Source organism: Mesoplodon mirus (genome assembly GCF_964341445.2).
Source record: "Mesoplodon mirus genome assembly, chromosome: 14".
Lineage (NCBI taxonomy): Eukaryota > Metazoa > Chordata > Mammalia > Artiodactyla > Ziphiidae > Mesoplodon > Mesoplodon mirus.
This window is the reverse complement of record NC_138990.1, coordinates 49282648-49296331: the sequence shown is the minus strand read 5'-3', so window position 1 is coordinate 49296331 and position 13684 is coordinate 49282648. Positions and strand designations below refer to the sequence as shown.

At 52.5% G+C, this 13684-nt stretch overlaps 1 protein-coding gene across 1 annotated transcript in view; it reads left to right on the top strand.

Annotated features, from left to right (window-relative positions):
• The window catches only part of GALNT14 (polypeptide N-acetylgalactosaminyltransferase 14), a gene marked incomplete at its 5' end in the record, with an annotated part of 209715 nt that overhangs the window by 171940 nt on the left and 24091 nt on the right, over positions 1-13684 (top strand). The window contains 3 exons of the mRNA XM_082642359.1: positions 540-624; positions 3172-3275; positions 13148-13274. Of these exons, the coding sequence (XP_082498485.1) occupies positions 540-624; positions 3172-3275; positions 13148-13274 (316 nt within the window). The remainder of the gene's footprint in view (positions 1-539; positions 625-3171; positions 3276-13147; positions 13275-13684) is intronic.

Here is a 13684-nt window from a genome sequence, read left to right as displayed (position 1 = left end):
GGGCCTGAGGATTCGAGGGAAGCAAGGGCCCCCCTCCAATGTGGGGCCTGAATTTTTCCAGCATCTCAGCATTGGGTGCCTCCCTCTCTTCGAGGCCCACCACAGTTCTGCCCAGGGCTGAGTGCTGGCTCCTCAAGATGGGTTTGGGGTGATTCAGCCCCTCACAGACCACCTGCTTATACCCCGCCCTCCACTCCCGAGACTCTTGGCCAAGGGCCACACTCCATAACTGTCCATCGTGTCCCCCTTGGGTCCCACTCTTGGGCTCTGTCAACTCCCACTCTTTATCCTATGCCCTTTGCTCCCTAAGTCCACCCAGCAGAGAAGGCTCAGAGAGGCAGTAGAGGGTAGAGAAAGAAGGAAGCCGTGGAAGGGAAATCAGGCAGCTCTGTTGCCGGCCAGCTTGGGTGAGACCTGTTATCCCTGGGACCACCTGGGAAACTGGGTACGTTCTTGAGCTTCTAGTAAAGAGACAGAATGAGCAAGGTCTGCAGCTACATCAGAGAGACCAAGTCAGCCATGCGGATGCTGTGTTTCAGGGTTTGACTGGAGCCTCCACTTCCAATGGGAGCAGCTCACACCAGAGCAGAAGGCTCGGCGCCTGGACCCCACTGAGCCCATTAGGTGAGTCAGGGCAAGGGTTAGGGGTGGGCAGATTCATAACCACTTGGCCCTGCCCACTGTCACGTGGTATAGGGAAGCAGTCCATGTGAGATGCTCAAACGATTGGGCAAAAACCAAGAGGACCCTTTGCCAGGCCAGCACCGCCTTTGCCCTTATTTTAGGAGGTTTCCCTCCTCGTGGAGACTTCTGCTGAAGGGATGGGGGCCGGTGGAGACCTGTGCTCTGTGCTGAGGACTTGCCCAGCGCCGTCCACCCACGCAGATGCCATGTCAATACTTAACACTTCCAGCTAAACATTGGAGGGTCCCAGATGGTCCCGTTTGAGCCTCTGATAAGGGAAAAGATGGTTCCTTAGCCCTCAGGTCCTGGATGTCAGGATTCAGCCCAGGTAGGTCAAGTCAGCCATTGCTGTAAGTGGAGGCTGCTGTCAAGGCATGGCCACGACTATGTACTAACACACACGACTGCTGTATCCCACGTGAGAACACGACAGGGGCGTCAGCTCTGGGCTGCTTTTGCGGTGCTGCAGATGGCTTTGTCCTCATCTGCATTGTCACTTCCAGACCCCATCGTGACCCACAGCACAGTGGCCAGATGGCCGCCTGGGGTTCAGGCCCATCTGAGGGCTCGGCATCGAGTAGAGCACAGGGGTCCACCCAGCGGTGTCTGCGTCGTGTGTGCGGCTTCAGTGTTCCCAAGACTGGAGGGTGCACGTGTCCCAGGCCTGTTGGGAACCTCCAATCTAAAACCTTCCTGCCTCCAGTGGAACATCAGGAGGCCAGCAGGTGCTTCAGGATGTGGAGAGAAGACCACGGGACGGGGATTGCTCCTGCCGGGGTTGCAGGGATGCTCTGGGCTCTTCAGGGGCGCCTCTGCAACTCGGGGCCTGCCACAGAGTAAATGTTTGATCATTTTCATTGAACTAACTTAAGTCAAACTGAGACTCAAAGGGCTGTGAAGAACTGAGTGGTGACACTCAGACCAACAGTGGGAATTGGGAGAACTTTGCAGTGGGACATCTGTCGCATCTACCTGCCAGCCCCTCCTCCCTCCTCCAGCTTTCATGACCTGGAGTGATGCCGAGAGGGAGGTTGGAGCCACGTGGCATGCCAGGTAGTGCCATTTGCTCCTAAAGGGAGAACAGAGCCTTCTCACCACCCTCAGGGCCATGCAGCACACGCCAGTGCCTCGGTTACTTGCTGCCAGAAGTGTCTGATGTGGCAGTGGACTGGGACAAAGTCAAGGACAAGGCGGTGATGGTGCAGCTGCCTCTGGGTTTCCCTTCTCTGTCCCAGGGGTAGGGTTTTCAGGGCAGGTTCTCTTCTTGTGGGAGCATCTCTGCTCATCAGAGGACAAGTGTTTCCCAGAGGATAGTAGGGTGTCGTGGCATCGGGAGACCGAGCTTCTGACCTGCTCCCTGTCAACTAACTGTCTGACATAGAAGAAAACACCCTTTGCCCTCTGGACCCACTGAAGGAGGGGCCGGATCCCGGAGGGCTTGCCAGCACCCCACCCGAGCTGTTGATTCTTGCAGACATGCATCCTTGTGCCTATCGGGTTGCTTGGCTGGACTCTGCAGCCCTTTCCTTTCCAAGTGGCTTCTCTGGACTCTCTTTCAGTGGTCAAGGGGAGGGGAGCTTGGGAGAGCACCCCAAGGAAAGAGAATGACGATGAGGGTGTGTTTGTTTACTAGGGCTGCTGCAGCAGAGTACCACAGGCTGCGTGGCTTAAACCACAGAAACATACTGTCTTGAGCTCTGGAGGCTGGAAGTCCAAGACGGAGGTGTTGGCAGGGTTGCTTCCTTCTGAGGGCTGTGCCAAACCCTCTCCTGGGCTTGCAGAGGGCCGTCTTCTCTCTGTGTCTCCTCACATTGTCTTCTCTTTGTGCATGTCTGTCTCTGCAACTACATGTCCCCTTTTATAAGACACCAGTCCTATTGGATTAGGACCCACCCTAATAACCTCATTTTAACTTGATCACCTCTGTAAAGACCTTCTTTTTAAATAAGGTCACATTCTGAGGTACTCAGGGTTAGGACCTCAACATGTTTTTTGGGGGATATAACTCAATCTGTACCAGAAGGAAAGAGAGGAAAAAAAGAAGAGAGAGTCCAGTCTCAAGAAATGGATGTGCTGTTCACAGGTGCTGCCGCAACCCCTCTTCTCTGCCTGGTCAGTGGCCCATGGTCCCCGCTCCCTGTACTGGAGCTCCCAGGAGAGCCCCGCTGGGCAGGGCCCGTGGCAGAAGCCAGGGGGTGGCTCTCCATGCCCTCTGAACAGCTAGGGTTCTGAGCAAATCCCGACTGCCCCACAGGAGGTGTGCAGACGAGCATATTAGCCTGTCGCAGGGTCAGGAGATTTACAGTCGAAGGGAAAAGCCCTGGAGCATGTTCCTGTTTGAGGTAAATGGACAATGTGTTGGTCTTTCTGAAGAGGAGGAGAAACGGGAAGAATATGGCCTCAAGATCAGGACCACCAGGACAGAAGAACACGGCAGCAGTCCCCCTCCCGTGACTGACCCTCCTTCTTTTCCTTCCAAATGCACAGGACTCCAATCATAGCTGGAGGGCTCTTCGTGATGGACAAATCCTGGTTCGACTACCTGGGGAAATATGACATGGACATGGACATCTGGGGCGGGGAGAACTTCGGTGAGTCGCTGTCTCTGCATCCAGGGGCTAGGGTGCGGGTCTCCGTGCCATTGGACCACATGTGCCTGGATGAGGGCCAGGGAGATGGGGAGCAGGTCACTCCTTTGGGGGAAGACCACATGGGGTGCCAGAAGAGTGGCTGCTGGGAGGGCGGAGGGAAGGTGGGAGTTTACCCATGGGGCCACACGGATGCTGCGGACCAGGGAAATACACCCAGATGGACCATTAGGGGGAAGTTGAGATGCAAAAGCTGGAAAGACCAAGGAGGAGCACCAAGTCTGAGGGCCAGAGGCAGGCTTGAGCTGGGAGTACTGAACATGGGAATTTGGAGTTGGAAGGAGGCTGGGGATAAAAAGCATGAGGAGGAGGATGGACAGCAACGCCATTAACATCTGGACCACATTTGTTGGCTGGTCTAGGCGTACAGCACTCGGCACTGGGTTAATGAGGAGGGTCTGGGTGAATGCTTCAGAAGCCCTTATCTTTTCACGCAGAGAAAGCAGTGGGGGAGGGGGGAGGGGTTGGGTTACGTGTTCCAGAACTGTGTAAACAGATGGCCAGGTGTGGCCACAGTGGTGTAGGGATGCCATGTGCAGATACAGGAGAAAGTAGTTGGAGACCTGTCCCATCTAGATGATGACAATGACTGACCCTCCAGTTTCCTCGTGTGTTAAGTGTAACACAGGGATGCTTTGGGGGTTGCTGTGGAAATCCATTCAGGTAAGTCTGTAAAACCTCTGGGCACCATGTGGACACAATACACGTTAGTTACCATTTCTTCGCTCCAGCAGGTGAGACATAAGAGATGACCAGCCTATAAGCTGCACAAGGCAGGGATTTGGTCTGTTTGTTCACGGCTATCTCCCTTGCCCAGTATGGTGCCTGCCACAAAGGAGGCTTCAGTAACTATTTGTTGAATGAACCACAGGAGAACCGTTGTAAAGCAATTATACTCCAATAAAGATGTTAAAAAAATAAACCACAAGAGAGGAAAAAGAAGAGTCCGGGTGTCAGGGCCCCTTCCCCTTTCTGGGTACCGGGGAGCATGTTTGGCACGGGCTCCCCGAGCAGTGGCGCAGGCCAGGAGAAGGATCCATGGGGCTCGTCCTGGCATTTAGCGGTAATCCTGTGCATTGTCCTCTGCCCTGTTTTCTCCTGTCCCTGTCTCCAGGATGCATTATGGCTTTCTTCCTCGGTCATTAAGAGTTATTTCCTGGAAATTTATGGCTGTTGGCCTGACCCACAGCATCTGTTCTCCTAAACTGGGCAGTGTAGAGAAATCTATCAGAAAAGTCCGTGTCCTGCCATGTGGGGGCCAGGTTGGAAGCTCGGCAAACAAAGCAGAAAATCCCAGTTCCCACAAACCAAACCAAATCCCCTGACTAGGACTCAGTCCTCGGATGCCATGGGGGTCTTTGGGGTGGGGTTTGAGCGGGGATCTGCCTGCACCAGCCCAGGAGAACTTGGAGCCAGGTACATCCTTGGCGTTCTCAATGGGGACAAGATCTCTCTCCTTCTGGGCAGAGCCCATCAGATGTCCTAACGTTCACAGTACCTCTCCTGATTCTTCCTGATGTGCTCTAGCCTTTACTCCTGTACATTGAATCCTTTCTGCAGCCCTTTTGATAGACAGCAGTCATCCAATCTCTGCTCGAATGCTACTGGTGATGATGTGTTTGCTGCTTCACAGTATGGTAAGTTCTGTTGTTGAGAATTTTTGTGTTGAATTGTTAGAAAATTCTTCGAAGTCGAAGCCCAGCTTCCATCAGTCAGGCCTTGTTCTGCCCTCTTGACCCACACAAAGTACGTGTGATCCTTCCTTTCCGTGGCAGCCACGCGTGGATGCAGGCAGCATGTTATTTTCAATGATGTCACATTCTGGTCCAACCTTCCGGTACCTTCTCTTTATAGCAATGTTGACACACATCTGCTCACATCCAGGGTGATCTCCTCTTGTTGGTTCCCCAGTGGTTTGACATCACCAAGTGCTGACTGGACCAGGGAAGTAGAGAGGGGCTTCTGGAGAGGTGTGGGAGAGACATTTTACAATCCATCACAAAAGTTTTTAAATCACAAAAAAAGCACTGCAGACAGCTAACACAGGAAATGCTGTTTTCTCCAATTCCAACATTCCATTATACTATAGCCAACTCCCAGCACTTTAAAAGTCATTTCTGGATTTTTTTTTTTTTTTAGCATTTTACACACCAGAACGTGCAGTGCTTTTTTAAAAAATTGAAGTATAGTTGATTTACAATGCTGTGTTAGTTTCAGGTGTACAGCAAAGTGGTTCAGTTATACATATACATATGTATTCTTTTTCAGATTCTTTTCCATTATAGGTTATTACAAGATATTGAATATAGTTCTCTGTGCTATACAGTAGGTCCTTGTTGGTTATCTATTTCATATATGGTAGTGTGTAGATGTTAATCCCAAGGTCCTAATTTATCCCTCCTCCACCCTCCGCTTTCCTCTTTGGTTTGTTTTCTATGTCAGTGAATCAATTTCTGTTTCATAAATAAGTTCATTTATATATGTTTTTTAGATTACACAAATAAGTGATATCATATGATATTTGTCTTTCTCTGTCTGACTTACTTCACCTAGTATGATAATCTCTAGGTCCATTCATGTTGCTGCAAATGGCATTATTTCATTCTTTTTTATGGCTGAGTAATATTGCACTCTATATATATACCACATCTTTATCCATTCATCTGTTGATGGACATTTAGGTTGTTTCCTTGTCTTGGATATTGTGAACAGTGCTGCTATGAACATTGGGGTGCATGTATCTTTTTGAATTACAGTTTTCATCTTTTTCAGATATAGGCCCAGGAGTGGGATTCCTGGGTCGTGTGGTAGTTCTATTTTTAGTTTCTTAAGAAGCCTCCGTACTGTTCTCCGCAGTGGCTGCACCAACTTACAATCCCACCAACAGTATAGGAGGGTTCCCTTTCTCCACACCCTCACCAGCATTTATTATTTGTAGACTTTTTGATGATGGCCATTCTGACCAGTGTGAGGTGGTACCTCATTGTAGTTTTGATTTGCATTTCTCTAATAATCAGTGATGTTGAGCATCTCTTCATGCGCCTGTTGGCCATCTGTATGTCTTCTTTGGAGAAATGTCTATTTAATTCTTCTGCTGCTTTTTTGATTGAGTTGTTTGGGGGTTTTTTGATATTGAGCTGTATGAGCTTTTTGTATATTTTGGAAATTAAGCCCTTGTCCGTCGCATCGTTTGCAAATATTTCTCCCAGTCCGTAGGTTGTCTTTGCATCTTATTATGATTTCCTTTGCTGTGCAAAAGCTTATAAGTCTGATTAGGTCCCATTTGTCCACCTGCAAAGGACAGATGGTGAAGAGGGGTAAAGGAATCTGCATGTCAGAGTAAAAAATCCCAGCTCCAGTGTATGGCAAGAGGGCCCCTTGCTTCCAAGTCCTGAGGATCCTCTCCCCTCAGCATCACTCATGTCCATCCCCCTCTCACTCTCCTAAATGATTCTCCACCTCCAGTCTGCTCCCCTCAAAGCCATCCCCGCACACTCCCGCCAAAGTGCTCTTGGAAATGCCAATCTCTCCCATCCTCCCGGGTTTGGCACCCCCTGTGGCCCCTTCTTGTCCTAAAGACAAGGCCCACACCATTCCTTGGCCTTGCCCACCTCCCCAGCCTTCAGTCCAGAGGCACTGACAGACCCTCCTGCACTGCCCGGACATGCCCAGCCATCTACAGAGACCCAGCCTCCACCCTCCACCAAGTGCCAAATGGCCACAGATCACAGCTCTGGGGCTGCCTGGCCTCCCCCAGGACTGGGACACCCTCCCTACCCACCCTCTGCCCACTCCCCTCAGCACCCTGCTCTCCTCTCCACTCTGGCACTGGGCCCCCTTGTGTATTTGTCTGTTTTTTCTTCTGTGCCCTCCACCTACAAGAACATTCATCCAACTTCTCGACCTCGATGACTGCAGCGGTGGAAACTGCTTGCTGAATGTGTGTTCAAAGCGGGAGGCTGACCAGGAAGGGGGTTCAGGGTGGGAAGGACCACATGTACACAACTCTGAGGCTCCATTTAAAATGTCTCCATGCATTAAACAGAGCCTGTGGAGAATAACAATGGCAGGTGAAGATGTCTTTCCTTTCCCAAGACGTGGGATTTCTGTGTGTTCCAGACGTAGTTGCCTTTGTTGCATTGACTTGATTTCACAGCACAGAAGTCCATGAGATCACTGGACAAGGCTTTGGCCAGTGTGACCAGGACCATCCTCAGTGGCGCGCTGCCTGGCCCGCCCATCTCACTTTCATCTGCTGGGAGCAGCCCCAAGCGGCCCCTTGAAAGCCAACCCCAGCTATGCACTCGAACAGCCCGACCCTGGTGCAATCATTCCCACAAAGCGTTTCTAAGAGGAGCTGAAGTGTTGATAATTACATCTGCAGTTCAGCATAGGAACAGGTTTTAGGGAAATGTGGCTTTTAGCCTTTTATTTTTCAGAAGTTGTTTTGCATTAAAATTGGATGTTTAAACTCCAATTTTCATAACACAGGATACATGGAAAATATCTACTACATCTACTCACTTTAGCTTTTGGTCTTTAGAGGTGAAAGGAACCTGTTGCCCAGTAAAAGTGTGTGTGTGTGTGTAAGTGGTGGGGTAGGAGGTGTGCCTTTCCAAAATGGAGGCCTTGGCACATATATGAAGGGAGAGTATGGGATTTCTGGATTTAAAATGGGGGGTTTCTAAAGCATAGCAGATACAAAAGACAACACTGAGGAGAGAGATGAGGGTCCCAGAGAGGAGCTGCCACCTCCAGCTCCCCCATCCCCAGGACACAGTCAAGGACATCAGGCTGTGTCAAGTTTGGCAGGCACACTCCCGTGTGTCAACATGGGCTGTGGAATCAGACAGGCCTACATTTGAATCCTGCAGTCATCACTAGCTCTGTGTCCTTGGGAAAGTTGCTTTACCTCACTGTTTCTAAGTCTTTAAAGTGGAGACAGTGATCCCCATGGTAGGGGAAGGGCCTCTGCCAAAATACATCCCCGCCCTAATCCCCGTGTTAGAGAAAAATTATTCTGACACTTGTTAAAATGGTAAGAAAGACTTTAGTCAGGCCTCTCACAATGGGCATCAAGGCTATCGCAATGGCAGGGCTGGGGGATATGGGGCTCAGCTCCAAATACAATAAGAACAGGTGGGGATTTGGATCCAAGGAGTGGGGCAGGGGGCGGTGGATGGAAATTACTAAGAGGGAACATCAAAAGTGGGGGGAATAATATATATATATATATATTTTTTTTTTGTGGTACGCGGTCCTCTCACTGTTGTGGCCTTTCCCATTGCGGAGCACAGGCTCCGGACGCACAGGCTCAGCGGCCATGGCTCATGGGCCCAGCCGCTCCGCGGCATGTGGGATCTTCCCGGACCGGGACACGAACCCACGTCCCTTGCATCGGCAGGCAGACTCTCAACCACTGTGCCACCAGGGAAGCCCAGGGGATAATATTCTTGAAGTGACTGCCTTCAGGGGAGCCCTGTCTAATGCTCCCTTTGCCTTTGTCTAGAAACCGGGCTATCAGAGGAGATTCCAACTTGACCTATATGGCCAAGGAGTGGCATAGGAATAGCTGTGATTTATTTCCTGGGGAGGAAGCTGTCCCCTTTCCCCTGAATTCCTGTCCACCATCACGGCTCGTCAGGTAGACGCTGGCTCTGGTTAAGGGTTGGGGGCTTATGAGCGCTGGTAAAACTACTGATGAGTTGATGAGAAGACAGAAGGAAAGAGCTGAGGACAGAGGCTGGGGGAGGGCAGTTTACTCCCAAATATTCATCTGAAGTTTAAAGAAAAGAAGAAGGCAACAGCGCCCCCAGTGAGGATGGAGTAATTACACATTTCCCTGCCTGGAATTCAGAGCAGATTTGGGGCTGCGTGACATCCATCACCAGGGAGATTATGCGGGTGCTGACTCAGTGAGAACTCCCCACAAACTCCCTACATCATCTTCCGGCTCCTTCACTTAAGAAAGTGATGACTTTGCAGGAACTGCAGCCATGGCAAGTGGAGGGTCTGGGCTCTACCTGGAAGGCCCACTGCTTTACACCTCGGTCTATGGCCCCACTGCTTGGACCTCGGGATCACAAGCCTTTCACAGAGGCTTCAGCACAAATCTGTGAATCACCGGACCTGGCTTGCAGTCCTGGGAGGATACACATTGTTATCCTGAAGTCAGTGGTGTATATGTCCAAGGTGTTAAATACTCCACACTATGGTACCTGAAAGTCATTACACGGATCTGAGTGCTCCAAGCTTCATCACCCAGACTGCCTTGACTCTGGCCGAGGCACAGCAAGGCATGTGTCTCAGGTCATCTTGGTTTCGACAGTCTGGACTCCAGAGGAGAGAAGCTCTTACTGCATCTCAGGCTGCAGCCTCTGGGGCAACATCAGCTGGCCGGAAGCAGAGCTGAGACAGGCAGGTGTCAGGACTGGATGAAGGAGTGGATAAGGTAGCTGGTTATAGATTGGTCTCTCTGGTTCATCTGTGAGTGCCCTGAAGTCAGGATCTTCGTGTCCACAGCCGCATTAGCTGATGGTGCGTGTTCACACTGAGTTTGTTGGGGTCAGGGCGAAGGCAGGAGTTTTGGAGCTGGGGAGATGGGCTTCAGAGGCCAGCTACCCGCTGTCAGTTGTCCTATCAGGACTGCTTCTGCATCGTAAAAAACATCCACAACCGCGTGTGGGATTGTTAGGATGACTAATAAGTTACTGCCTGAGGGAGGACCACACAAAACCCAGCCCAGGAATAAATGAAAGAGTCCTTTCCTCCCATGCAGAACTGAGATAGTCTGATGTTTTAAAGAAGCACAGACACAGGAAAACGAGGAGGAAGGATGGTTTTAGAGGTGGAGGAGAGGAGGCAGCCTGCAGAGGGCTATTAGAGGATGCTGATGGGATAGAAGACGTACTGCATCTGAGGGCATCCAGTGCACCTCGACAGAGCGTCAGGCAGCCACGGAAGTCAGTGCTGGAGCCCAGAGTAGAGCTGGACTGGTGGGAGAGGGGTGAGTCCTCAGCGTCAAGCGAATGTTGGGGCCAGATGAGGAAGCAGGTACTCAGAGATAGCGCCTTGGGGTGGAGAATGCCAGAAGCCCAAAAGGAAGGCGGAGAGGGGAATGGTACTTTCTGAGGTGGAGTCTGTGCATGATGGTGGCAGAGGAGGGGGGGCCAATAGATTCAGAGAGAAGCAGAATGCTGGGTGAAGGAAGCACAGGGAGAGGAACAGGTTTCAGGGGCGGGGAGGGTGGGTGGGCCTGAGGCACAGGTTGGAGGGATTTGCTTTGCAAATGAGGAGCGAAGTATGTCTCATTTGAATACATGTAAGGAAGAGACCATAGCTGAAATGTATGCATATTTTTGGAAGAAAGCTGGCACAGAATTAGTAGCTTATATCCAGTAAGCAAGGCCTCCATCTCTGGGTTTGAGGGGTGAGAGGGTTTTCCTTTTTGGGAACTGGAAACCCTGTTTTGAGGTCCTGGAGGGGAGCTGATTATTGGAGCCCAGTAGACCTTAGCCCTGGAGGCTAAATTCACACGCATACCGTCACGGTTCCCTGCACCGAGCCCTCCGCCCCTCCGTGCATCACTGCAAGGTGGAGAGCTGGATGCTGGCCGTCAGCTAAGCTCACCCATCGTCCCCCGCAAACGCCAGGCTGGTGCCCCCGATTCCAACCAGGCAAACGCCAGGGCGCCGGGTATCATGGATTTCTATGGAGAGTCAAAATCTCAGGTGTTAAGTACCACAGATTTCAACTGCCTCCTGTGGCAGAAGCAGGAAGCTGTAAGTCATCTAGGAAGTTGGAAGTGGGCACAGGTGGGCGATGCCATTGGTGTCCACAGCTTAAAGAGACGGCCTGCAGAGGAATGTCTTGTAACTGTTACTGAGCTTTCCAGCACACTTAAGAGTTTTCACAGTTATTCTGGAAATTCCATTTCATTTGGTGTCAACGGCAATGCTGTGGAGTACTTTTATGATCTTCATTTTACGTGTGAGGAAACCCGGCCTCAGCGAGGTCAAGCAGTTTTCCCAGGGACACAGCTGGTGGGTTACTGCAGACCCAGGGCCACTGACCCCAAAGCCAAGTTCCCCCCGTCTCTCCCCGACCCTGTGTGCTTGCCATGATTTGACAGCACTCGAGACGTCCTTTCTTCATCCTGGTGTCCACGTCGCCCCCGCTCTGAGGGAAATCCGAGCTTGCTAGAAATGAGCTGTAGCCTGTCTGGGAGGGTACCTGGGCAGAGGGCGACAGTTGTCCAGGCAGCCTGGCCTGCAACTTTTCCAGGGACACAGGTCAGGAGGCAGGGGGGGACAGGTAAAGGGTGACTGAGGACAGGCAAATATGAGAGCAGGTGAGGATCAGGAGGAAGAATTTGTGTCCAAGCACTTGCTTGGAGGGTTGGAAAGAAGGGAGAAGGAGAGCAGGACATATGGGAGGGACAGGATAAAGGAGGGGACTCCGTGGTGAAGGAACCCAGGGCAGTGGGGCCCAAGGTGCTGGAGGGTGCGGGGCACGTCGTACCTGGGGGGACAGCCCTGGAGTACCCGCATCCTCATTTCCTGCTCATGGGCACCCGGGCCGCTTCCAGGGGCACTTGCCCATGGGCACGGGATTTTCCTGAGCCATCCTGTCCTCCTCTGGCTTGAGCTTGACTGCACAAGCATGGGCCAGGCAAGCATTTCAGATGGGAAGCCAGTGGCATGCAGCGAGGAGGCTGCCCTGGGTGCAGTCCGTAAGGGGATGCACCATCTGCAGAGGAGTTTACAGCCATAATAAAACCCCTCACAGTGTTCAGCAATTCCCAACCAAGGCAGTGATGAGAGATACTCCCCCACCACCGCTGAACTCCGCTGCTTCCTTCTGGGGTAGAACCGCTGCTCCAAGCCTGCAGGAAGCAGCCCCGAGGGAGAAATGCACCCGCCAGCCTAGTCCCAGCGCCTCTGCTAACTCCACCCCTCCTCCCTCCCGGAGGTCCCTGCAGCAGCAGCCAATGGGGAAAAGGGGTTTGTGTGCAAATCCCCACCCAGGGGAGCACCTCTAAAAGAGCTTCGAGGCTTCCGGCACTTTCTATGGCTGCTCCCAGCTCTCGACCACGGCTCAGACTTCCTCCTCCGGGCTAAGATTCAGGGGCCCTTGCAGCGGGTAGAATTGCCATCTCAGTATTGGGAGGCTCTGTCCTGGACACCTTGTCCAGGTGCCTCCTGGGAAATGGTCCTCTCTGTCGCCTCCAGGCCATGTGGCTTGCTAGCCTGTCAGAGTGGCAAACACACTTACTCCATGACAGCCCCTTCTATCTGGACCTTGACCCTCAGAAAATTCTCCCATAGTCTCTAATGGAAATTCTTTCTCCTCGGTCCTGGCTCTAACCCTCTGGGATCATATGAGCTCGTCTAATCCATCTTCCACGTGCTCAAAAGCAGCTCTCTCATAGTCCCCAGGCTTCTCTTTCCAGGCTAAAGCATCACAGCAGTGGCCCCTGCCGTGCAGGCCCCTGAGTGTGTTCCAGAGGCCTCCATGAGGGCAGGGAACAGGGGTTGATTTTTGTGTGCTCCTCCCTGCCGGCCACTGTTTCCCTGTTAACTCAAACCACCCTCCCAGGTGTGAGTTGTTACCATCCTTGTTGTGGGCGGGGAAGCCGAGGTTGCCGGGCCAGTGGAGCACAGCTGATAACCCCCCCGCACCCGAGACTGGGTGTGGCCAGCCCTCCCCGCTCCCTGGGACCTGGGATTCCCTGGCGCCCGGAGTCTCAACGCTGCCATCCTGTGTCCCTCCGTCCAGGAAGCAGAGCAGTGATGGGGGGCATGGCTGTCTTGCAGAAATCTCCTTCAGGGTGTGGATGTGCGGGGGCAGCCTAGAGATCGTCCCCTGCAGCCGCGTGGGCCACGTCTTCAGGAAGAAGCACCCGTATGTTTTCCCCGATGGAAATGCCAACACGTATATAAAGTAAGTGTGCGCTGCAGTGGCCGAGGGCTTTTCTGGTGATGGGTTGCTGCTGCCCTGGGTTCTCTGGTAGGTCGCCTGAGTGTTCTGGATGGACAGGGGCTGTGGGTCCTGCTCGCTGGGCTGCTGCCTGAGCAGGAGGGGTCAGGCCTGCCCGTCCAGCTTCAGGCTGAAAGCCCCAAGGCTGTTCTCCACTGTTGGCTTCCCCCAGGCTTCGCAAGGCCCCACATGTAGCCTTGGGGGCTTCAAGTCACTGGGCAGCGCCATCCTGCGGGGCTCAGGGCCCTGGGTATTTTGGGTTGTTTGGGGTGGGGGAAGGGTGACCGTTTTGCCCCTGAGTTCTAGAAGATCCGCTGCTCCCACCTTCAGGCTGGGTCACCAGGGGAAAGGCCCTTGGGAAGATTCGGGAACGG